Below are 26474 nucleotides of genomic sequence, written 5' to 3'. Positions count from 1 at the left end.
TTACAAAACACACTTTGATTCTCTACAAAAGAAAAAGGACACTAAGCTATCTAAACTACTATATGCCACAAGGGGCCACAACAATGGTTCCCGTAACCCACCCAGCAATATTGTTAATCTATCCAACTATACTCTTAGCCCAGCGGAAGAATCTGTCCTATCTCGGGGCCTCTCCTTTTGCCCCTCCACCCCCACGAACATGATACAGTTCTGTGGTGACCTAGAATCCTATTTTCGACGTCTCAGACTCAAGGAATATTTCCAACACACCTCTGACCAACATATTAACCCACAGAGACCTTCCTGCCAACACTACAAAAAGAAGGATTCTAGGTGGACTCCTCCTGAAGGTCGAAACAGCAGCCTGGATTTCTACATAGACTGCTTCCGCCGACGTGCACGAGCTGAAATTGTGGAAAAGCAGCATCGCTTACCCCATAACCTCAGCCATGCAGAACACAGTGCCATCCACAGCCTCAGAAACAACTCTGACATCATAATCAAAAAGGCTGACAAAGGAGGTGCTGTCGTCATCATGAATAGGTCAGAGTATGAACAAGAGGCTACTAGGCAGCTCTCCAACACCACTTTCTACAAGCCATTACCCTCTGATCCCACTGAGAGTTACCAAAAGAAACTACAGCATTTGCTCAAGAAACTCCCTGAAAAAGCACAAGAACAAATCCGCACAGACACACCCCTGGAGCCAGGACCTGGGGTATTCTATCTGCTACCCAAGATCCATAAACCTGGAAATCCTGGACGCCCCATCATCTCAGGCATTGGCACCCTGACAGCAGGATTGTCTGGCTATGTAGACTCCCTCCTCAGGCCCTTCGTTACCAGCACTCCCAGCTATCTTCGAGACACCACCGATTTCCTGAGGAAACTACAGTCCATTGGTGATCTTCCTAAAAACACCATCCTAGCCACTATGGATGTAGAAGCCCTCTACACCAACATTCCACACAAAGATGGACTACAAGCCGTCAGGAACAGTATCCCCGATACTGTCACGGCTAACCTGGTGGCAGAACTTTGTGACTTTGTCCTGACCCATAACTATTTCACATTTGGTGACAATGTATACCTTCAAATCAGCGGCACTGCGATGGGTACCCGCATGGCCCCACAGTATGCCAACATTTTTATGGCTGACTTAGAACAACGCTTCCTCAGCTCTCGTTCCCTAATGCCCCTACTCTACTTGCGCTACATTGATGACATCTTCATCATCTGGACCCATGGAAAAGAAGCTCTTGAGGAATTCCACCATGATTTCAACAATTTCCATCCCACCATCAACCTCAGCCTGGACCAGTCCACACAAGAGATCCACTTCCTGGACACTACGGTGCTAATAAGCGATGGTCACATAAACACCACCCTATATCGGAAACCTACTGACCGCTATTCCTACCTACATGCCTCTAGCTTTCATCCAGATCATACCACTCGATCCATTGTCTACAGCCAAGCGCTACGATATAACCGCATTTGCTCCAACCCCTCAGACAGAGACAAACACCTACAAGATCTCTATCATGCATTCCTACAACTACAGTACCCACCTGCTGAAGTGAAGAAACAGATTGACAGAGCCAGAAGAGTACCCAGAAGTCACCTACTACAGGACAGGCCCAACAAAGAAAACAACAGAACGCCACTAGCCATCACCTTCAGCCCCCAACTAAAACCCCTCCAACGCATCATCAAGGATCTACAACCTATCCTGAAGGACGAGCCATCGCTCTCTCAGATCTTGGGAGACAGACCAGTCCTTGCTTACAGACAGCCCCCCAATCTGAAGCAAATACTCACCAGCAACCACACACCACACAACAGAACCACTAACCCAGGAACCTATCCTTGCAACAAAGCCCGTTGCCAACTCTGTCCACATATCTATTCAGGGGATACCATCATAGGGCCTAATCACATCAGCCACACTATCAGAGGCTCGTTCACCTGCGCATCTACCAATGTGATATATGCCATCATGTGCCAGCAATGCCCCTCTGCCATGTACATTGGCCAAACTGGACAGTCTCTACGTAAAAGAATGAATGGACACAAATCAGACGTCAAGAATTATAACATTCAAAAACCAGTTGGAGAACACTTCAATCTCTCTGGTCACTCGATCACAGACCTAAGAGTGGCTATACTTCAACAAAAAAGCTTCAAAAACAGACTCCAACGAGAGACTGCTGAATTGGAATTAATTTGCAAACTGGATACAATTAACTTAGGCTTGAATAGAGACTGGGAATGGATGAGTCATTACACAAAGTAAAACTATTTCCCCATGGTATTTCTCCCTCCCACCCCACCCCCCACTGTTCCTCTGATATTCTTGTTAACTGCTGGAATTAGCCTACCTGCTTGTCACCATGAAAGGTTTTCCTCCTTCCCCCCCCTGCTGTTGGTGATGGCTTATCTTAAGTGATCACTCTCCTTACAGTGTGTATGATAAACCCATTGTTTCATGTTCTCTGTGTGTGTGTATATAAATCTCTCCTCTGTTTTTTCCACCAAATGCATCCGATGAAGTGAGCTGTAGCTCACGAAAGCTTATGCTCTAATAAATTTGTTAGTCTCTAAGGTGCCACAAGTACTCCTTTTCTTTTTGCGAATACAGACTAACACGGCTGCTACTCTGAAACCTCGAGTACTGTGTCAGTTTTGGTCCCCCCCCCCACTACAGAAGGGATGTGGACAAATTGGAGAGAGTCCACTGGAGGGCAATGAAAATGATCAGGGGCACTTGACGTATGAGGAGAGGCTGAGGGAACTGGGTTTATTTAGTCTGCAGAAGACAAGAGTGAGAGGGATTTGATAGCAGCCTAAAATTACCTGAAGGGGGGTTCCAAAGAGGATGGAGCTAGGCTGTTCTCAGTGGTGGCAGATGACAGAACCAGAAGTAATGGTCTCAAGTTGCAGTGGGGGAGGTCTAGGTTGGATATTAGGAAACACTGTTTCACTAGGAGATTGGTGAAGCACCACCTAGAGAGGTGGTAGAATCTCCATCCTTAGAGGTTTTTAAGGCCTGGCTTGACAAAGCCCTGGCTGGGATAATTTAGTTGGTGTTGGTCCTGCTTTGAGCAGCGGGTTGGACTAGATGACCTCCTGAGGTCTCTTCCAACCCCAATATTCTACGATTCTATGAAATCACAGGTGGAAAATTAGAGATGTAAAACACGCAGCAGGTCATCTAGCATATCTTTTTGCAGCAGCAAGGAAGAAAAGATATAAATCAAGAAAGAAAAACATATTCCTTTCTTTGCATTTTCCCTAACCTTGCTTTCAATGAGCTTTCCACATTATTCTTACTAAAGACTTCTTTGGCGTGAACATTCAATCCATGTTAAGGCAATTTTGGCAGAAATACACAACTGCACCATGCAGAGTGCCTTTTTAGGTGAATTGCAGAATGATCCATTGGAATTAAATTTTCAGAAGCAACTGAAGTTATGATTGTAGACTTAGGGTGAGCATTTACATGAAATCTAAAATGTCTTGACCAAATTTCATTTTAGGTAATTACATTGCACCTACCTTAAATTTCTCATATGGTTTCAGTTGGTGGGTAAAGTGGTTCTTATGTGGTGTGTTTTGTAAGGTGCTGGGATCCTTTTTTATTAAAGATACTGTATTAAAGTGAACTATTATTAGCTAATCAATACAAATTAATTGTTTCCCCTATAGGGCTGTAATGTAACAGTCCATATCTCTACCAGACAGTCCATATCCCATCATTATCAAATTAAATTTAAGCCCTTGTTAATGAAATAACAATAAATGCATAAAGGATCACAAGAAAAATATAAAGTATCTTACTTCATTCAGAGAGTGATATTGTTCATAATAGGATGCAGAACTGCGGGGGTTGACTGTGTCATTGACAGTTTGTTGTTTGATAACTCCTTGAACATCGTCCATCAAAACTCTGAACAACAAACAAAGAGCATAAACCATTCTTAAGCAGTGTCGCCAATTGGCTTGAATTTCTGATTTCATATCTTCACAGCAAGAAATAAGAATCATACTTGTATCGGATGGTGGATCGGTTTAGCTCAGCTTTCACATCATTTATATCGGACACATTGACATAGAAATGGACTTCTTTGTTCTTCATAATGTTTTCAGCCGAATCAGGTTTCCAGAGAACAACCTACAAAGTTTCCAGGAACAATTTTTTTCACAAGGAAAGAAAAAATACTTTACCATCTAGTAAACATTCTGAACACAATCAAAACACAATACACGTCTTCAATCTACTAGGTCATGTGTGGGAAGCAGTTTCATGTGTTGTGCTGTCACATCATGCTATTGCTGAAAATGAAAAGTGTGTGGGTAAGAAAAATTTATAACAGCTGAATATAAATTCATAAATCAAGAACAAAGGCAGGAACATCACCTTTCATGAGATAATATTACTAGTTTAATATATGTTTAGCTGATTATTACAATCCAAATCCTCAAATCAGTGGGGGGTAATTTTTCCTGAGGGTATTTGGGGAATTAATGCAGCTCAGACTAGTCTTTGCAGTTATTGTATTCAGTGATTACTTTGACTATAGCTGAACCAAATGCCAGAAGGGATTTCAAAATAAATCCAGATGAAGCAGCAATATAAAGGGGCCTAGAGAGATTAAAATTGGACAGAAAATAAAATGAAATTCATTTTAGTAAAATTCAAGTTAGGAAAATGAAAGTTAATGAAATACAATAATCTGAAACTCAGCTATTCAGTAGGAGATTGAAAATTGGAAAGCAATAATGTTGAAAAGACTTAGAGGTGGTAGTGGACAGCAAATTAGACATGAATTTATAATGCAAAAAAAGGCCAGTGCAATTTTTTTGCTGCATATTCAACATCAACGTATCATGAAGTAGGTAAATAATAGCTCTTCTCTCCTTGGATTTGGTGCAACTACACTTTGAATATTGTATTCATTTTGGTGCACCATACAGGACTATGTTAATTTCAGGCACCAACTTTCCAATGTGCTGGGGGGTGCTTGACCCTCGGTTTGTCCAAGGCCCTACCCCCACTCCACCTCTTCTCCCAAGCTCCCGCCTCTTCCCGCTCCACCCCTGCCCTGCCTCTTCCTGCCCCATTCCGCTCTCCCCCCGGAGCGTGCGGTGCCCTCACTCCTCCCCAGAGCCCCTGTACACTGTGAAACAGCTGATCATGGCGGGCAGGAGGTGTGGGGAAAGAGGGGGAAGTGCTGATCGGTGGGGCCCACCGACGGGTGGGAGACACTGGGGGGAAAAGGGGAGTTGAGGGGGGTTGCCGGTGGGTACTTAGCATCTGCCACTTTTTCCCTACGGGTGCTCCAGCCCCAGAGCACCCAAATAGTCGATGCCTATGATGTTAATGCAAACTAGGTAGTTTTTAGTTCACACCAGCAGCATCCACCTGGGGCAGTTAGCACCCAACATTTTGGTGTGCTCTGCAATTCATACCTCCATAGTCTGCACTGCAGTGCAATGTAGCTATAGCCTTTGGAACAACCAACATAGAGAAAGCCTCTGGAGAATATATTCCAAATTTTAAACAAGATTAAGGGCCAGATTCCCAAAGGTACTTGGGTACCTAGTCACCTCTTTAGGTGCTTATGTCCACCATTAGAGGCTGGTGACATTCTCAGAACTAGTGCTTAGCTTCTGCCTAACCCAATAGGCACTGACATTGCTGCTGGTGGGCATGCGCAAAACTGCCTTTGTCCTGATGCCACCCCATAGCAATGAGCTACTTGGAGACCTAGCGCAAGCCAAAGTCCTAGCAGTCCCCAAGCGGGATTCTCAAACTGTGTGTTTCCTTGCCTGTCTTGCCAACAGGACCTGATCCCACGGCCACGTGCACAGCACACCTTCAGGCTTGGGCCCTGCATGCACTTATATATGTGTGTGTGTGTGTGTGTGTATATATATATATATATACACACACACACACACACACACAGAGTACATGTTCAGAATACCTAGTAGTTAGGGCACTCACCACATTTAAATCCCAACTCTACCTAATTTGGAGTAGGGACTTGAACCCAGTTCTGCTTACATCTCAGATGAGTGCCCTAATCACCGGGCTATTGGGTATACTGGGCTGGGTTTTTCTCAACCTCTCCTGCGGGAGCTGTTCCTCTTTGTATACAATAATTAAATATTTATTGTAACAGGGGCTTGAACCTGAGTCTCCCACATCCTAGCTAAGTGCCCTGACTTCTGGCCTATAAAGTTAGTCTCCCTCTGACTCAGTGAATAGTTAATTATTCATATAAATTGGAACAGCTTCAGCAGAAGACTGAGAGAGAGAGCGAGAGACCTACCGCAGAATACCTCATAGTATGGTGATGAGGGCACTCACCTTGGATTCAAGCGACCTGAGTTAGAGTCCCTGCTCTAAATCAGGCTGAGTGGGAACTCAAAGCTGGTTTTCTTACATCCTATGGAAGTGCTGGGCATTCTGGGCACATACACTTTTAAAAAAAATAACAATAAGGGTGTTGTTCTATTTTTCTGTGAGAAAGTGCTGCCCTGATGCAGAGGTTCCAGGCAGTGGGAGGCACCTAAGATCCAGATCAATGGGTGGTAGGTACCTAAATACATTTGAAGACCTGGGCTCTAAGCCCCACACTTTTCCTCTGCTATCTTCTGGCAATGAATTCCACAGGCTAACTGTGTATTGTGTGAAAAACTATTTCCTTTATCAGTTATCCTTAAATGTTACATGTTCTGAAACCTTTAACTTTTCCTCCCTTCTGGCTGGCTTAGGCTGCTTCTCACTCTTCTTTCTTAGGGTTTGTCTACACTTAAAATGTGACAGTGGCTCAGCTGTGCTGCTGTAACACTTCAGTGTAGACACTACCTATGCCTATGGTAGCTAGGTCGACAGAGAATTCTTCCATTCGACCTAGCACTGTCTACATAGGGACTTAGATCAGTTTAACTATACCACACAGGTGTGGACCAGGGTCAAGGCACAAAACATTGAGAGTTGCAATGCCTATGTCCCATATATGAATCTAGCTTTGGGTGCCTATCTCAGGGGCAGGCTAGGGGTAAGGTCTGCAACATAGGCATTGACTCCGTGGTTGTTCTGGGGTTGGAGCACCCATGGGAAAAAAAATAGAGGGTGCTCAGAACCCACTGGCAGCCCTGCAAATCAGCATCTCTCCCTTCACCCCCAGTGCCTCCCACCCGCTGGCGGCCCCGCCAATCAACTCCTCACCTTCCCCCCAACACCTTCCACCCGCCGTGATCAGCTGTTCCATGGTGTGCAGGAGGCCCTGCGGAGAGGGGGGAGGAGCGAGGGCTGGGAAGAGGCAGGGTGGGTGGGGGCGGGGCCTTGGGGGAAGGGGTGGAGTGTGGGTGGGGTCTGGGGCGGAGTGGGAGTCAAGCACTCCCCCGGCACATTAGAAAACAGCACCTCTGGCCTGCAATACCTAAGTATCTTTGTGAATCTAGTCCTCAATCTATAGTATAGGCAGGACAATAGAGGTTTAAATTAGTTTTAAGGAGACATATCATACAATCTGAATGCAATCAATTAAGCTGCTAGGTCTTGAATACCCAGTGTGAAGGCCGTATTCAAAGGTGAATCTGAATCTGGAGGGAGTGTAAACTGGTGTAACTTACACTTTCTTTCCAGCCCCACTAAAATATATATTGCAGCAACTTACTTATTTGTTCAATAACCACTTTAAGAACATGCAACGTTTGTTTACATCTTCTAGTACTTATTTCTCTAAATCTGGCCTACTAAGTCTGAGTATAAGGAAGTACAATGAAGTCTAAGTTGGTATAACTAAGTTAGCAGAGAGTCTAGCAGGTGAATGAAGTAATACAGGTAACACAGGAATTGTCAGAATGGCTCAGACCATTGGTCCATTTTGTCCAGTATCCTGTCACCAAAGTGGTCAGTAGTAACTACGTCAGAGGCAGACACAAGAAACTCTGCAGAAGGCAGTGATGGGCTAACTTGCCCCCAGAGAGAGGTTAGCTTATGCCCACAAGCATGACAGTTTATATCCCTTCCAAAACTCTCGCTAATTTTCAGATATTTATTATTATAACTCTGTCAGTGTACAATGCTTTGCTGAATCCTGCCAACCTCTTGACCCCAGTGATATCTTCTGGCAATGAATTCCACAGGCTAACTGAGTATTGTATGAAAAACTATTTCCTTTGTCAGTTATGCTTAAATGTTAAAAGAAAAGGAGTACTTGTGGCACCTTAGAGACTAACAAATTTATTTGAGCATAAGCTTTCGTGAGCTACAGCTCACTTCATTGGATGCATTTGGTGGAAAATACAGAGGGGAGATTTATATACACACACAGAGAACATGAAACAATGGGTTTTATCATACACACTGTAAGGAGAGTGATCACTTAAGATGAGCCATCACCAGCACTGGTGGGGGGAAAAGGAGGAAAACCTTTCATGGTGACAAGCAAGATAGGCTATTTCCAGCAGTTAACAAGAACATCTGAGGAACAGTCGGGGGTGGAGTGGGGTGAGAAATAACATGGGGAAATAGTTTTACTTTGTGTAATGACTCATCCATTCCCAGTCTCTATTCAAGCCTAAGTTAATTGTATCCAGTTTGCAAATTAATTCCAATTCTTGCTTGTCACCATGAAAGGTTTTCCTCTCCCCCCACCCCCGCTGCTGGTGATGGCTCCTCTTAAGTGATCGCTCTCCTTACAGTGTGTATGATAAAACCCATTGTTTCATGTTCTCTGTGTGTGTATATAAATCTCCCCACTGTATTTTCCACCAAATGCATCCGATGAAATGAGCTGTAGCTCACGAAAGCTTATGCTCAAATAAATTTGTTAGTCTCTAAGGTGCCACAAGTACTCCTTTTCTTTTTGCGAATACAGACTAACACGGCTACTACTCTGAAACCGCTTAAATGTTACATATTCTGAAACCTTTCAGTTTCAATAGACATTTTTTGTTCTTATATTAGGAGATGAACGGCAGTGGTCATTCTGTCTTCTATATACCATTAATTACTAAAGGCAGTACTGCCTATATTTAAGGTTGCCTGGTATTTCCCATTATAAGACCCTGTTTTCCACTGCATTTGCTTTTAACTTTGCCAAACTGGCCTACTAAATTGGGGTAACATTTTCCATGTTGATTTTGATTCCAGGTTGATTTTTATATTTTAAGTTCCAGCTAAAATAGCTTCACTGTTTCTGAGAACAAGAATTCATTGTTTTGCCCATGTTAAAAAAGTTCTTACAGCTGTTTAATTAAGAAGCTTTAGTGCCCTCATGCTTTGGAGCAGGGACTTGAAATTTGGCATGGGGCTGACCTTTGTTTCAAGGATGTGCCTTTTAGCATCCCCATGAAAATCCATCCAAATGTGGCTAAGTTATAACCCTCTGAACATTCTCAGTTCACACATGATCAGTAGAGGCTAGTTAGAATTTGGCAGGAAATTCACAGAATGCTCTACCCTCACTGAGCATGCTTCAACCCAGTACTGTAGGAACTGAGCAAGACTTTCCCTTTGTGATGCTGGAAATCAAATGCCAGCTCTGGCCAAGGTCATAGGGTTTAAGTAAGAACTGACAAACTCATAGCTGGAAACCAAACTAGCTCACCTGTATGTTAATTTTGTTCAAAATAGGTATTAGTCTTATAAGAATGTATTTAGTGTTTAGACTCTATGAAATGCATGAAAGTTGCTGCATGCATTAATCTCATTTGTAACATCTGCATTCCATGCTAAAAGGTAAAATATAAGTTTCTTTTATAATTGTAAAATGCCTGCTCTGAACTTGTGAGCTCAGACGGGAAGAGTAGTTCCTCTGCCCATCAAGAAGGACTATCAAGACTTAAAAAGAAAAGGAGTACTTGTGGCACCTTAGAGACTAACAAATTTATTTGAGCATAAGCTTTTGTGAGATACAGTTCACCTCATCGAAAGCTTATGCTCAAATAAATTTGTTAGTCTCTAAGGTGCCACAAGTACTCCTTTTCTTTTTGCGAATACAGACTAACACGGCTGCTACTCTGAAACCTATCAAGACTTAATGAGCCATCTAGGACAAAAAGCTTTGTTGATTGCCCCAGCCACCCAGGAAGAAGTTACGTGCAGGAGCCCTCATCCCATTGGCTTGATCTCTCGGGGAAGGTCATATAGAGATGCTCACAAGAAGAAAAGGTGATCTCTTTGCTGTTTGAATTTTCACAGGGCCAGAGACACTAAACTAAAGCAGAAATCCCCAGGAGTTATCCCTGGGTCTGCCCTGAAAGACATTTTGAATTCACAGATAACTACATCTCTGTCATCTTTAGGAACTGTAGATGGTAACGCATTTGCTTTAACCTGTAAATAACTCTCTCAATTTTCTTCCTAGCTATTAAACCTTTGGATGGATTGGCTTCAGGCATTGTCTTTGGTTTAGGAACTCCTACACCAAAGACAATGCCTGAAGCCAATCCGTCTAAAGGTTTAATATTGACCAATTGATCTGTGGTAAGTGACTGGTCTTTTGGGATTGAAAGCAACCTGATTATTTTGTGGTTTTTGGTGTAAGTGACCATTTATCACTAAGTCCAGTTTGTCTGAGTGGCAAGATAGACTGGAGAGCCTAAGGGGACTGTCTGTGACTCCATGGTAAGACTGTTATAGTGATCCAGGAATTCACACTTGTTACTGGGTAGGTGAAATCTAATTACAGAACATACCACCGGTTTGGGGTGTCTGCCCTGTTTTTGACAGTCTGCCCTGAGATTGGCACTCTCAGTTGTGAGGCACTACAGACAGCATGAAACCCTTTACTTACTCTTTCTGGCATCTAGGGAGTGTGGCACCATGGACTGGAACTGTGTGGAGGGAGATTTTCTCTCCTCTGCTTTCCGTGCCCACCCCCCTCCAGCCACACTGGAATGCAGAGTGAGGGAAGAAGGGATTACAGTAGCTGGAGAGAAAGAAGGGTGATCCAGAGCTAGAGGATGGGATGCAGCAGAAAGGGGAGGGAGACGGGAGCTGGTGTGAAGGAGGTGGATAGGAGCAGTTGGTGAGGGAGATAAGAAGCAGGGAAGGATAGGTGAAGGGTGGGAGGACGACAGGAGTCAGGGGAGCAAATTGGACAGAGACAGGCTATGGGCACAGGGCCTGTTAAAGGCTCTGATGATCAGGACACATCGTCTGGAATCCTGGTAACGACACTGATTGGGGAAATGGTTATGCTTTTCATTATGGGGTGCTGACTTCAAACGAAAATATAATGAAATAATGGGGGAAGTGCTTTAGAAAAAAATTGGATGCCTTATTTTAATTAAATGCTCTTTTCTGTAATGGCAGATGGAAATCACAAAATCCTACTGGTGTTCTAAGAGATTATGAGTTCTAGATGAAGAGATTCTTATCATCTAAACTTTGTCTTTAGCAAAACACCACCAAGTACTGTAAAATCCAATCCTGCGTGTCGGGGTCCTAGAAGTCATACAGTCAGAAATTGCATTAGCTTATACTCCTGGGATTTCCTGACAAATGATTTTACCAACCATCAGATGTCAGTACTTCATCATCTTTGTTTTGTTGCTGCTAATATACAAAATCAATTACATAATTCTGAAATCGGGTGCTTGATATAATATGATAAAATGTTATCAGTCAACGGAATCTGCTCATCTCAATCAGTAGACATTAAATTGATGGAAATAAAGTATCTATTGCGCGTCTACAAACTAAAAAAATATATAACATAAGAGAATAAAAGGGGGAGCTAAATCTTCCTCCCAGTGGAATGGCATTGGTGTGCATGAGAACAGAATTTGGCCTAGAGTTTATAGAGAACAAATTACCTCAAAGTTGGTGGTTAAATTCTGAAGGAATTCAGCTTGTCTGTCTGATCGTGGGAGAGCCCACAACACTTGATCACTGGAAAGAAAAAGACATTCAGAAAAAGAAAAGGCTTGAGTGTGTGCATGGAAACATTTTGTATTGATGTACAAGTCTGAACAGTCCATCTCAGTCCCAATTAGCTTCTCTGACTTGGGGGCTAGTGGAGCCAAAGGAGATTCAAGCAATGAAAATGCTGGGCCAGATTCTATCCCCTTTACATTGCTGAAAAGCTCCTGGATCTCCCCCAAATGGAGGAGTCCCCAGCTGATAAAAAGCTGAAGTAGACAGTTCTTACACTGCTCTCCCATAGCCCCAGGGTGTGTCTGGAACCAGCCTGACCTATTTTAGAGAAGCCCGAGGTATTGTAAAGGACATCAGGGCTGGTGTATAACTGGTCCCAGGACTAGAAAGCTGCAACTAGCTCTTATGCTGCAGTCCCAAGAGGATGCTGAGTGCAGCAAAGAAACTGGCCCTCTCTCTTTACCTGTTGAGGTCATACTGTGAGCACCTGATGGCAGGCATTTCCCCAACACCCTTCCCCCACCCCCGTTTTGTGAACTAGTTACATGCAGTGTTGCCAATTTAGTGATTGTTTGGACATTTGAAATTGAAACATTAATACACACTTTAAAAGCATATACAGTGTATGATAAAATACGTATATCTGCTAAAGTATAATACATTTGAAAAGTATGAACATAGACTAGCTTCCTTATAAAGAAAAGCAGTACTTGTGGCACCTTAGAGACTAACAAATTTATTAGAGCATAAATTTGTTAGTCTCTAAGGTGCCACAAGTACTGCTTTTCTTTTTGCAAATACAGACTAACACGGCTGCTACTCTGAAACCTAGCTTCCTTATACAGCTGTTGTTTTTTTATGACAATGTCAGTGCATTCATTTCGGTGATGTTGGCCAACCTAATACTTTCAAATTATGATTTGTAAGCAAAGTCTAAATGAGCTCTCCCTGATAGCTAGTGATGGGCTGGGGGGAAAGGCTTCAGGATCAAATTGTATTTACATTCACACCTAATCTATCTAGGTATCCAGCAAACAGAGCTGTGTTGCTCAGGTGATAGATTTTGGCTGGGCTTGGTTACAAATCACTTGACTGTAGGGGGGAGGGTAATGAAATGTTGTTGTTCTTATTGTATAAGTAAAGGGTAGTAGAACTGTACTTAGCCTCTGCTGATCGAGCACATTGAGAGAGGCTGGGGACAGGTGTTTTGCTTGATGGTCTGCCTGAGTCACAAGTACTATTTGACCTGCCCCTCTCCACTGTTTAAAGACTGAGCTGATTAGGATCCATGGATAGTCTCTTGTTTTGTTAAGTGACCACTACAGCTGAAATCACTGATAATCAGGTCAAAGTGCTAAGACTGCTGTGGAACAGCATTTCTGTGGAAGAGATGGCCCAGCCTGCACTAACAGCGAAGTCCCCCCTCTGAGAGCTCAGCTGAAATCACTAAGAGCTGGGTGGAACTTCAAGAGAACATCTGGCAGAGGTCACAGTCACAGGTGGCAGCGGAAGGTGGCAGCGCAGGGCCATTGGCAACAGAGCGATGGAGTGAACGGTGGCACAATGAATAACAGTGGCCAGAGCTAGCAGGGAGCAGCTGGAGGAATGAGCAAGGTGCCTTCTTGCCCCCCACCTGGGAGGTGAACTCATGTGAAAGCACCTCTGAACTCTGAGTCTCCACTGACCCAGGACAACACCGGTGAGTGTTACTGAGTCTGTTAAGAATGCTGGAGACACAACACAGTTCATGCGAACAAACATGGCTGTGGCATCATACTTTCTATTTAAGCAAGAGATACCACACACTACAAACTGGAGGCCAATGTTAAGTGCATTGTCACTTGTTCATCCTGAAGTTGAACACTGGTTCCAAACAAGACCAGCAAATGCTCACTATCTTTCTGCAGGAAACTCAACTGACTGGCTAGAAGCATGTGGTGCAACACTGAAAGACTCAACAGTTGAAAAAGTGAAGAACTCTCTCACCACATTCAAAAAATTTGCATACATGGCTGATGAATGCACTGATGCAAATGGGCATCAAGTATTAAGTCAGTGTGTACATTATCTTGATGTCTGTGGTTGGCCAGTAGATGCATTTCTAGATGTTCAAGTTATAGAAGACACATTGGCTGCATCTGTGACAACCCACATCTTAGAAGAGTTAAATGTTTCTAAGTTGGACCCCAAACAGATGGCTGCTTGTGCATTTGATGGAGCTGCAAAGTTCTCTGGAAGACATGGTGGAGTACAAGCTTTGCTCAGAGAAACGTGTAACCCTAATCTCTCTTAGACACACTGTAGAGGCCATCTACTCCAACTAGCGCTTGTACGAGCTGCAGACTCTTCAAAAGACATTTAAAAAACTATAAATTTAATGTATTAATTATGTTTTTTCAGCAAGAGTCCAAAAAAACTGAATGTCTTGGAAAATATAGAAGATACAGTGGGACTGAAGTTCAAATTAGTCCAACTTGGGAAAACCCTCTGGCTTTCGTATGAACGATCCTTGGCTGTTGTCTTAAAATTACTCCAGCCATTATTACTGCTTTGGAAAGTATCTATAAAGATGGATGGATCTAAGTAGTGAGGCTGGTGGATTACTTTTGCTACTACATTCAGAGAAGACTATTATTATTCTCTCTCTTGTAAGTCTACTGTTGAAACCACTTGGGACATTAAACAATGCCATCCAGGCATCTGCTACAACAGAAGTAGATTTTTGTCCAGCAATAGAAGCTACATTAATTAGATTGGATTAATCAGAGAGCTATGCATTGAAAAAGTACTGGAAGAAACAAAGACTTCAGTCCAGAAGTTGGCTAATGAAGGCATTTATATTGAATCCTTAAGTGAAGAGGACAAGAGATGTTTGTTAAGACAATTGAAAAAGTACACAAACATGATTCTTAAAAATCTACAACAGTGACTTCTAGATTCTACTCAACCTCTGTGTAGCTTTTACAGATCCCTGTCCTATAAAACGCCAACCGTTGCATGGAGTGAGGCACTACCAGCAATGGGGATGCCATGTGCTCAGGACAGAATAGAGAATTTGAACACACAGTGGAATATCATTCAACGAATGAATGAAGATTTGACTTCAACTTCTTTTTTATCATCACTAATGGCTCGACTCGATCTTTATGCTATGTTTCCTGGGATGAAAGAAGTAGGAAGTCATCTCTTGCTACTTCCAGTCACAACAGCTGAAGCTGAGGGTTCTTATTCATCATTTAATAGAATTTTGTGTTCTGAATGTAGTCGCCTTCTGCCTGATCATGTGAATGAACTAATGAGCATATCAGTTGAAGGAATGGAAGTTCCAGACACACAAGAAGCCACCAAAGATGAATGCATTGCGTTCAAGAAGTTCATTAGCAGAGTTGTACAAAATTATAACAAGAAACCAAGAAGGATGTAGATGTAGTGCTTCATAGAAGGCTTGAGTAGCCAACTTTAATTTGTGTGATGATTTTAAAACGTGAGTTAAATCTAATAAAATGGTCATGAGACATTTTTCAGTTTTTACTATGGTGCCATACAGCCCACCTTTACCCTCATTGTCTCACCCCTCATCGGCCCTGACCCCCCCCCATAATTTTGAACACCCCCGCTACTTTCAATTCCTGGGGAAAACACTGCCTGATGGCATGTCCTGGATTGTCACAAAATATGAATATACTCTTCCTTACACATATTAAAGATGCCCCAGCTCTCTTTTCTTCCCGCGCCAAATCCTGTTCATCTCTGCCTTCCTTTGCTCCCCTCCCCTATCATCTACCTGCCTGCGGGTCATTTGGAACCCTATATACCACTGACCTGCTACTTTCTCTCATTCTTTACAGTTACTGATACTCATCATCCTGCTTGAAACCCATAGCGCTCAGCTATCTGTTGTGCCACTTAGTGCCCCAGTTGTTCAGTTCAGAGCTAGGTGTACTTCCTCTGACTGCATCCCTCACACAAATCAGTGCCTGTTCACCACTGTAGGGAGGGACTGAGATGGGAAGCAGACCAGAGATGCACACACGCTGCTGACTGGGAGTTAAGGAAAAACTTTCAACCCCTATATAAGTGCAGAACAGTGGTGGTTTAAATGCACCCTTATCAGGGAGTTAGGAGAAGCTTGAAATACTACATGTGTGTCAGGGATGCCAAGGGTTGGCTGTCCTTAAGAGTGAGATTTATAGCCCCAAAGAGTCAGCTGGTGTCTTAGGTCATTGCTTAAGACAGGGACTCTCATCTTTGGTCCTTGGCAACATCCAATAGTCCCAGTTTTTAATCCAACCAGCACTTAATAGTTTGTTTTAAAATATGCGCTGTTTAATATTGCATATGGAACACTTAAATGTCCTCATTCATAGTAAGTCTAGGGCATGTGAGAAGTTTAGATGCAATGCAAACCAGTGGATTTTAATAAAAACAATTATTTGCTGGTTGGAACAAAAACCTGGATGGTTGACCATACCTGAGACATAAATTTGTCCAGTGTGGTTTACATTTTGAACTGTATTTTGCAAAACCCACCATCTTTTGATCAAGTCCTGCTCATTTTTTGGGTGAATTCAGATTTTTTTTTTTGCCTGCCAAGTATTCACACGCACAAACAACCCACCCACCCACTCTCCTGTTGCGCCTGTATAGAACGTGGGTCAGTAATCTCCATGGTTACCACAGTACACAAGTTTGGAAAGTGGCTTTCCAAGCTCTAAGCCTTGTGCCTGAGGAACCTCGATATATTGTTGTCTCTTGCAGTGTCTGAGTAAAAATATTTTAAATCTTTATATATTTACTCAAAGCTCAAGAATCTGTGTGAGAGTGAGACAGCTTGCTAATGAGTGAGTCTCACACCCAATGAGAAAGACTTGACATGTCTGGTGTATAGGTAGGGGGAGCAGGGAGAGGAGCCGGTGCAGGTCTGAGCTCCATTTCCATTTTCTTGGAGTGGAAGCTGTTGACCCAGAAACCCCATGGTGCTGGTGACGGTGCATGAAGCAAGCTCTTGAAGAATGACTGACAACACCATTTCAGAAGATTCCCCTTAAAACAAAACAGACAGGGCTCTCAAAACATGTAGTTTTAATCTGTGGATCATGATTGTTACAACCCACTGCTGTGATTGATTTCTAGCTGTGACCTGATTGAGGCTAGCAACCAAGTGATTTATCATTTCTGATTTTAGCTGTGTTCCATGCAATCACTGTTGTTTCTCAGGCAGAACCAACAGTGTGCCAGCTTCTCCCCCTCCCCCACATCATACGAGAGAGAACCAAACAGCAATCAGAGTTATGCAGCATTGGCTACTTGCCCACTTCTCAGGGCAAGAGCACTACATAGCTTGTCATTGGGGTTGTTTTGAAAAGGAGCTTGTCTCCTGATGCTACTATCTACCATGGGAGTTAATTTTACAAAGGGTGCCTGAACTGAGCTGCCCGCATGTGACTTCTTCATGTAATTTCCATCACTCACTATAGTGCAAAATCTTACAATAAGGTGACTACTGTGTATTTATATCACTGTCTTCCGTTGGATGGACTCAGAACTGCTCAGCTGACTGTTATAGGCATTACATTAGTCAACAGTTAATCGAGATTCTCCTATAACTTATGTTGGAGGGGCCTGTGCTTTTGGAGCAGAAGGATCCGAGTTCTGTCCTTATTGCTATTGTGCAATTTGGTGTGCACCCTGGAGACAATTGTGAAATCCTACTGATAGATCTGGAGGACAGGAACTGAGAATTCTTATCCTAGACCCTCTCCAATCTGGCTTCTGTCACTTTCCCATAACTGAAACCACTCTCGCCAAAGTCTCTAATGACCTCTTCCTAGCCAAATCTAGAACTAGTACTCCATCCTTATCCTCCTTGATGTGTCAACTACCTTGTACATCATCGAACATGCTTTCTTCCTGAAACCCAGTCCTCCCTGGGCTTCCATGACTTTGTCCTCTCCTGGTTTTCCTCCTTTCTCTCTAATTGCTTTTCAGTGTGCCTATCAAGGGCTCCTCCTCATCCCCCCTCCAACTCCTATGGGTGTTCCATAGGGCTCTGTTCTTGTTCCCTTTCTCATCTTCCTCTGGACATTAGCTCTGGGTAATCTTATGTGCAAAGACAAATTCAACTAGCATTTCCATGCTGACAACTCACAGATCCCTCTCTACTCCAGACTTGTCTCCTTTTGTCCAAACTAAAATTTCAGACTGTTTCTTTGACATCCTCATGGATGTCTAATTGCCAATTCAAACTCAAAACAGAGCTCTTAATCTTCTCCACAACCTCTCCCCACTATCTCCTCTCTCGATAATTGTGGACACCACCACCATCCTGCCTGTCATTGAGGCCTGTAACCTGGGTGTCATCTTTGACTCAGACCTCTCTCTAGATCCTCATATCAAGTCTATGTCTAAATCATGCAGATCCTTTCTGGATAACATATCTATGATATGGCCTTTCCTATCAATCTACACAGTTAAAGCTCTCATCCAATGTTTTCATCATCTCATGTCTCAATTATTGCAACATCCTTTTCTCTGGTCTTGAAAAATGCGGTATTGCCCCACTCATATTTATTCAGAATGCTGCTACAAAGATCATTCTGCTAATCAATTGCATTGACTGTCAATCTTCTCTTTCCATCCCTCCACAGACTTTACCTTCTCTATTTCTTGAAACATGTCCTACCCATCTTTAGTTTCAAGGCCCTTCATTTCTATGCCTACCTATGATTTCTCCTCTGATCAGCCATCACCCACTTGTTAAATTTTCAGACACCTCCAGTATTTCTTTCATGTTGTCCTTCATGCTTGGGAGCTGCTCCTTGTAAACATCAGCAAAGCTATCTTATTATCCACCTTCACATCCCTCCTTAAATCTCTCCTTTCCCATAATGCCTATAAAAAACTTGGCAACAGCCAGACTCTGATGTTCTGAGAGACCACTGTCCGTCATGCTGCCCACTATTGTCTTACTATGTTCTTGTATTCACTTGTCAGTCAGTCTGTATCCATGTGTTGTCACTTATCTTCTACATAGATCGCAAGCTCTCTTTTTGTTCTATGTTTGTACATTGCACAAAGGAATCATGGTGCCCAAGAGCCCTATTTGTACACCAGGGTAATACAAATAGTAAATAAGCATAACAGGTGGCCATGGATTTGTTACAGCTTCTTTCTGGCAGCCATGAGTGTCCTTAATCTAACCTTGTATGTATTTTGCTTTTTGCCACTACTCATGGCTTCTATTTTTGACACATAAAACTGTCCCTCGTGACTAGGAATTAAGATATTTCATGACAGTGGAGAACAGAGTTGCGAACAATGGAGTCTGTTCCCTCCCACACACCTTTTAGGTGCTGTAAAACCGTCTCCACTCTTATCCCCTCCCTAAAACAGTTCAGAGAGATGGACACATTCCAGTGTTGCCAGCTTTCATGATCTTATCACTAGTCTTGCAATATTTGACATTTTTCTTAAAGATCCACCTTCTGGAATCATGCTACAGGCATTGTGGTTACAGAGAAAAGTTTGGAAATGTGATCCCTAAATGCTCTGACACTAGTAGTCAAATAAAACGCATTAGTTTTGAAATCTCATGACTTTTCAGCCAATTTCAATGTTTTTAGGGAACCTGACTCATGATTTTTGGACACTTGCAGTTGGAAATACTGCATTTCTGCTGACTAGGTCAAATCTTAACTATTTTGTTTAAACATTAAAAAATAGCTTCAACTGGTCTAAATTGGTGTAGCTCCATTGACTTCACCCAAAGATTATTTTAATGAACCTGTCCACTTCCTTCCCTATTTATCCCATTGTGTGTAACCAATTGTAACCTGTATTTAGGTAACCATTGGAAAATGTGATTACAATACAAGGCAATAAAAAACAATCTTGTGTTTTGGGCACAAGACTAGGAGCCAGCAGACCGGCATCTAGCTTCTATTCCCAGTTCTGCCACAAACTTTTAGTGTGAACCTGAGTAAGTCACATAATAAGAGTGTTGTGAGGTTTAATTCATTAATATTTGTGTAGCGGTTTGATATCTTCTGATAATGGATGCTATTTAATCATGATTATTTTTGTTACTGGTTTTGCTCAATATATTTACAAGTTGCATTATCTTTTTATCTCCACATAGCACAGCATTTCAGATTTTAAAACCAATTGAATATTAGAAAATATAATCTTTTTGGCTGTTTTTGTTTCTGGCATCTGTTTTCATGTTTTCACTAGAGCTTTTTGGTTTCAGGCCATTTCTGAGATTTATCAATAGGTAACAATAAAGCTGGTTCTCAGATGTCATACAAGGATGAAATGGCTATTCGAAAATGAATTATGGCAGGAAAAAACAATCATAAAAACTCTTTTAGAAAGAAAACAGATTGTTAGCACTTTCAGAAATGGTTTCTATTTCCACTTCAAGAAGTAATTCATTCAAAGCCTTGTTTTAAGGAAAATGAAGCAAATTATTTTTTCCCATTAAGCTTAAGTATGCCATTTAACTGCATTCCAGAGCACTGACTGAACAGAATTGATTTGCACTTAAACCAAAAAGAATAGTTTTAATATGATTAAAAACATAGGATTTATAGTTGCAAAGGAGACATGTATTAATTTAATTGCCTACGTCATCTATATATTACATTGATCTATACATCCAATTACAAATACAATAAATAACCTTAGATCTTTGTTAAATGTTTGTTTATACCAGTAGGAGATATTATGGTTCAACCAGACAACCTTCCATACCCACAGCCACTAAAATACAGATAGTACCAGGAGTTTGTTACCTTTGAAAAGTGAAGACATGCTTTTGCTGAATGCAGATAGCTAGGGTGACAAATAGGAGATAAAACTTCATCTCAGCAGCATCTGCCATGAAATCAAGTGCTGTTAGAGGAAGCCAAGGGTTCAGGACCTACACTATCGATTTCTAAACCATTATTTGAAGAGTGGTTAAAATTTAATACTGTCACTCTTCTCTGTCCCCTGCTTCCTGTGGTTGAGTAAATGTGACTTAATTCTTGTGGGAGATTCTGTTCATATTGATGAAGCAAATACTAGAAGGGACATGGTACATTTTAATCATTTTCATATTAATCAGTCACTTTGTTTTCTGAGCTTTTAAATAATTTTATTGTGGCTACAAAATTCGGACCTAAACAAAAAGTCACATTGATACCTAAATTGTTGATGTTATCATTCTATACAGCATACAGGAAATCATGGTCTAATGTGAAACAGGGATGGTGCTCTCAGTTCCAACAGAAGCAGATAGATATCCATGTTATTCTCTCACTACTTCAGATCAGGATTGGAACACATCTCCTAGACCTGCTTCAACCACAGCTGACCTTGCCCACTTTTGATGCTGCATTGGCCAACTCCAGCAGAGCGGAGACCATGGGCCACTTGCATTCCTGCATCCTCTCTCTTGGGAGATTTTCCATTGCTGAGTCCCAAAGCCTGGATTTTCCACTGGTGGAAGCTAGGTAATGAATCAGGCCCTCAAGGTTTAGCTTTGTGATGGGAAGTACTAACTGTTTTGCACAGGATTCTTCCTGTCTTACAATCCAGAAAGGAGCACTGGTGCTTTCATGATACTTTCCCTGTATCTTTGTTAATTGCTGTATATAATACTTGAAATAAGATAGGTGATGATACTGGGGTGAAGAACCTGAAGATCAATGGGGGGTTGATGTCCAGTGATCACAGCAGGAGATAGACTTCTGAGTTATATTCTGAGCTTTGGTAGTGGTTTGCTGCATGATGTTGGACAGGTCCTTTAACTTCTCTGTGCCTAAGTTTACTTATATAAATACATATAATAATACGTACCTCCCTCAAAGGAATGGTGTGAGCCTTAATTCATTAATGTTTGCAAAGTGCTTGAAGATCCTCAGATGAAAGCTGTATAGTATTATTTAACAAAAACAGTTGAGTCTTTTAAACTCAGGACATTTCTTGAATGCATCATAAGACAAATAATGGATCCCAACAAGCCAAAAATGAAAATAAGCCAAAGGAAAAATACCTCTAATGTGTCAGTAAAAATACATGAATCATAAAAAAAGACTCTGAATTACAAAAGAAGGGCAAGACTGATTGAGCAGAACATAGGAAATGAAAAATAATAACAAATAATGAAAAGTTTCAGAGGAGCAGCCGTGTTAGTCTGTATTCGCAAAAAGAAAAGGAGTACTTGTGGCACCTTAGAGACTAACACATTTATTTGAGCATAAGCTTTTGTGAGCTACAGCTCACTTCATCGGATGCATTCAAAAGAATCACTACAATGCCCCCAATTACTGCCTAGATTTCAAAGTCCCTTTTTAATCTTTTCTAAACTTTGTACAAATAAATATCAGGTTCTAGTAAGTTACGCAAACAGTTCTCAGATAAGGAAGCAGCGAGCACTCTGCCACCATGGTTGATGTTTAAACCAATGGTTCAAGTGCTCCTCTGTCATAAGAAAAGCTGCCTGCTGCATTGAGACCAGATCTCCAGAAGGCTCTGGATAAATCAACAATTTATCTATCAACTGTCTCTCTTCATTTTGAAATACGTAGTAAAGTAGAATATTGGAGGATAGTGCAATCTGAAGACTGAGCTTCAAATCACATGACACAATCTGAAGACTGAGCTTCAAATCACATGTAGCAGGGACCCTAGGAAATAATGTATTATGGTCATCCAGACTATTAATGTATGTAGTTAGCTGATTGATTAATTGATAAAAGTGCCCATCACCACAGTCTCTAGTCATTGTATTAGTTATAGAAACAACAACTTACCGGATAATAACACTAAAGAGTCTTATTGCACTGTGAAACCAGAGCCTCTTACATACATACACAAACATCACTCCGAAGTCACTCCTAGGTAGGCAAAAAATTAATTCGTTTCACAAGATTCTCTTGACACTAGAAAGTCTTGTTGCTCTCTGTCAATGGTTACTAGACTAACTGTACTTCTGACCTCTCCTGGTCTTTTTGAGTTCACCCTCCTCAGGTCTCAGGCCTTAAGATGTCTCCTCTCTCATGGGATGGAATCATGTGATTCTCTCACTCTCAGAATCTGCCCTGAGCTGCAGCCCCTTGTTCTCAACCACAACTACGTCAGCAGGCCTGATTTATCTTCAATGTGTGGATCTCTGGTCCTACTGAGAGCAATGACAGTGATAACCAGTAACCAGACAGCCTTCTGAAAGCAGAGTATTATTTATTTAGAACCAAAGCGTTAAGAGCAAATAGATCTTAAAATAATAAACAAGTCTATTGGCATGCCTGCCTCTCCCTAAGTCTTGCCATCCTCTGGATCTGGGAAAGCCCAGCTTCTTTAGAGCCTCTGTCAGTCTCTGACAACTGACCTCTCCCTTTCTTTCTTGAGAAGGGCTTTTTAACTGTTTTGTATCCTTTTGATCTCTCAGCTCCCAGTCTGGCAAAACCAGGCTTGCATTTGCACTGGAGACACAATATAGGATCCCCAAAGCTAATAGCTTTCCCCATTATCTTTGAAGGTGTGTTGGAGATGCTTATCTAGATCTATTGCAGTTCTTTCCTGCTCACTCATCCAACAACTCTCTTTGAGTTAAATCAATATAGGCATATAATAAACATTCCAATAGCCTCATCTAGTTTTACAGTCTGCCTCAATGACAAGGCTATATATACCACATTCATAATATTATTACACTATTCCTAGATGAATTAGATGAATCTGTGCGAGCCTGTGCCTTCATGCTCATTAGCATAGAATCATAAAAACATGGGGCTGGAAGGGATCTTGAGAAGTCATCAAGTCCAGCCCCCTGAACTCTGGCAGGACCAAGTAAACCTAGACCATCCCTGATAGGTGTTTGTCCAACCTGTTTTTAAAAACCTCCAGAGATGGGGATTCCACAACATCCCTTGGAAGTCAATTCCAGTACTTAACTATGCTTATAGTTAGAAAGTTTTTCCTGAAGTTTAAGGTAAATCTCCCCTGCTGCAGTTTAGGTTAATTACTTCTTAGCCTACCTCTAGCTGACACAAAGAACAATTGATCACGCCCTCTTTATAACAGCCTTTAACATATTTGAAGACAGTTGTCAGGTCCCCTCTCCCTTTTCCTTTTCTCAAGACTAAATATGCCCAGGTTTTTTAACCTTTCCTCATAGGTCATGTTTTCTAAATCTTTTATCATTTATGTTGTTCTCCTCTGGACTCTCCAATTTATCCACATCTTTCCTAAAGTATGCTGCCCAGATCTTGACACAGTATTCCAGTTGAGGCCTCACCAGCACCGAGTAGAATGGGACAAGTGCCTCCTGTTAATACCCCTAAAAATATTTGCCTTTTCCCCCTCTAAATAGAGGACCTACACTTTTCTTCATCTTTCTCCTTCTCCCAGTGTATTTATAGGTTTCACAGTAGCAGCCGTGTTAGTCTGTATTCGCAAAAAGAAAAGGAGTACTTGTGGCACCTTAGAGACTAACAAATTTCTTAGAGCATAAGCTTTCGTGAAGTGAGCTGTAGCTCACGAAAGCTTATGCTCTAATAAATTTGTTAGTCTCTAAGGTGCCACAAGTACTCCTTTTCTTTTAGTGTATTTATAGAACCTCTTCTTATTGCCTTTTATGTCCCTTGCTAGGTATAACTAATTTTGTGTCTTAGCCTTTCTGATTTTATCCCTACATGCACGTGCAATTCTTTTGTACACCTTAGTAAATTGTCTGTTTCCATTTTTTGTTGGATTCCTTTTTTATTTTCAGATCATTAAAGAGCTCCTTATGGAGCCATATTGATCTTTTCCTATCCTTCCTGTCTTTCCTTCGCATTAGCATAATTTGAAGTTGTGCCTTTAATATTGTCTCCTTGAGAAACTACCAGCTCTTCTGAACCCTTTTATCCCTTAGCTTTTCTTCCCATGGGACCTCTCTCACTCAACCAGTTCTCTGAGTTTGTTAAAGACTGCTTTTTTTGAACCCCATTGTCCTTATTCTGCTGCTCTCACTTCTTCCTTTCCTTATAACCATGATACCTGTCATTTCATGATCACTTTCACCCAAATTGCCTTCCACCTTCGCATTTGCAACCAATTTTTCTCTGTTGGTCAGAATCAAGTCTAAAATGGCAGTCCCCCAGTTACCAGTTTTATGTTTAGCTGTATTAGTTTTCCGACAGATGTCTGGGTAATGTCCCCCATTACTACCAGATCCTGTGCGTTTGGATATTTCTGTTTGTTCTAGAAATGCTTCGTCCTCCTAAATTGGTGGTCTATAATTAAGGCTGCGAGTCTGTCACAGAAGTAACAGAAGTCATGGATTCCATGACTTTCTGGGACCTCCAGGACTTCTGCAGCCTGTTGGTGTGCCTGACTCCAGGACCCCTGGAGCAGCCTGAGTGGCCCCAGGGCCAGCCCCACCAGTCCCCCCAGCAACAGTGGCGATCCCGGGCCCCCCCCGCAGCAGCATGGTGGCAGCAGTCTCAGGCCGCCCCACCCCCAGCAGTGGCGATCTCGGGACACCCCACACCTGCAGCAGTCTTCCCAGGCCATCCCCTGCCAGCGTCAGCAGTCCCACTCCCCCACCACCTGTGACAGCGGCCCAGCCCCCACGAGCGGCAGCGGTCCTGGGTCATCCCCCGCCAGTGGCATCCTCCGGGTGTTCCGGAGCATCAACGGTTGCCCAAGAGTTCCCCAGCACCAGTGGGCATCCCAAGAATACCCAAAATGTAGTCAGGGTTACATAGTACAAGTCATGAACAGATCACAGGGCTGTGAATTTTTGTTTATTGCCCTTGACCTGTCCATGACTTTTACTAAAAATACCTGAGACTAAATCTTAGCCTTATCTATAATAGACCCCCTACCATGATATCATCCCTATTTTTCTCCTTTTATGCATATATATAACACCAGAGGACATACATTCCCATGAATACATGCCACTGTATGCCTATTGGCCAAAATTTTCAAACCTAGTTGCCTAATCCTATGTTGCTGAATTTGTATTTTGGCACCTATATTAAAGTGGCTTGATTTTCAGAAGGGCTACATACACATACAACTCTCACTAAAATTGAGGCTATCTTTTTTTAAAGTGCCTAAATATCTGTGCCTAACTTTAGGCACCCAGGTTTGAAATCTTGGCCAATATGCATATACAGCTAAATTCACAAAGGAACTTGTGGATTGCAACACTCCGCATCATCATGCCTAACTTTTAGGTGCATAGAAAGTCACTGGGATTCACAAAGCCTGAATTGCATGTTCAGGCTCCTTATACAATTTATGGAGGGAGATAGTTGTCTAAGGGCTTGTCTATACTATTTGCCGGATTGGCAGGCAGCAATCGATCCAGCAGGGGTCAATTTATTGCGTCTAGACTAGATGTGATAAATCAACCGCTGAGCACTCTCCCATCGACTCCAGTACTCCACCAGAATGAGGAGTGCAAGCGGAGCCGATGAAAGAGCGTCAGCTGTCCACTTACCTCAGTGAAGACATCAGAGTAAGTAGATCTAAGTACGTTGACTTCAGCTACGCTATTCATGTTGCTGAAATTGCGTATCTTAGATCGACCCCGCAT

At 42.2% G+C, this 26474-nt stretch overlaps 1 protein-coding gene across 1 annotated transcript in view; it reads right to left on the bottom strand.

Moving 5' to 3' along the window:
- CPB2 (carboxypeptidase B2) overlaps positions 1–26474 on the bottom strand; it is a 51947-nt gene extending 25473 nt beyond the window's left edge. The window contains 7 exon segments of the mRNA XM_038390201.1: positions 3841–3949; positions 4050–4174; positions 11842–11917; positions 20695–20801; positions 20803–20837; positions 24926–25148; positions 26379–26474. Coding sequence (XP_038246129.1) covers positions 3841–3949; positions 4050–4174; positions 11842–11917; positions 20695–20801; positions 20803–20837; positions 24926–25148; positions 26379–26474 — 771 coding nt within the window.

Source organism: Dermochelys coriacea, chromosome 1 (assembly GCF_009764565.3).
Source record: "Dermochelys coriacea isolate rDerCor1 chromosome 1, rDerCor1.pri.v4, whole genome shotgun sequence".
NCBI classification, from domain to species: Eukaryota; Metazoa; Chordata; order Testudines; family Dermochelyidae; genus Dermochelys; species Dermochelys coriacea.
The sequence above is the reverse complement of the archived record's forward strand: the minus strand, read 5'-3'. Positions and strand labels throughout refer to the sequence as shown.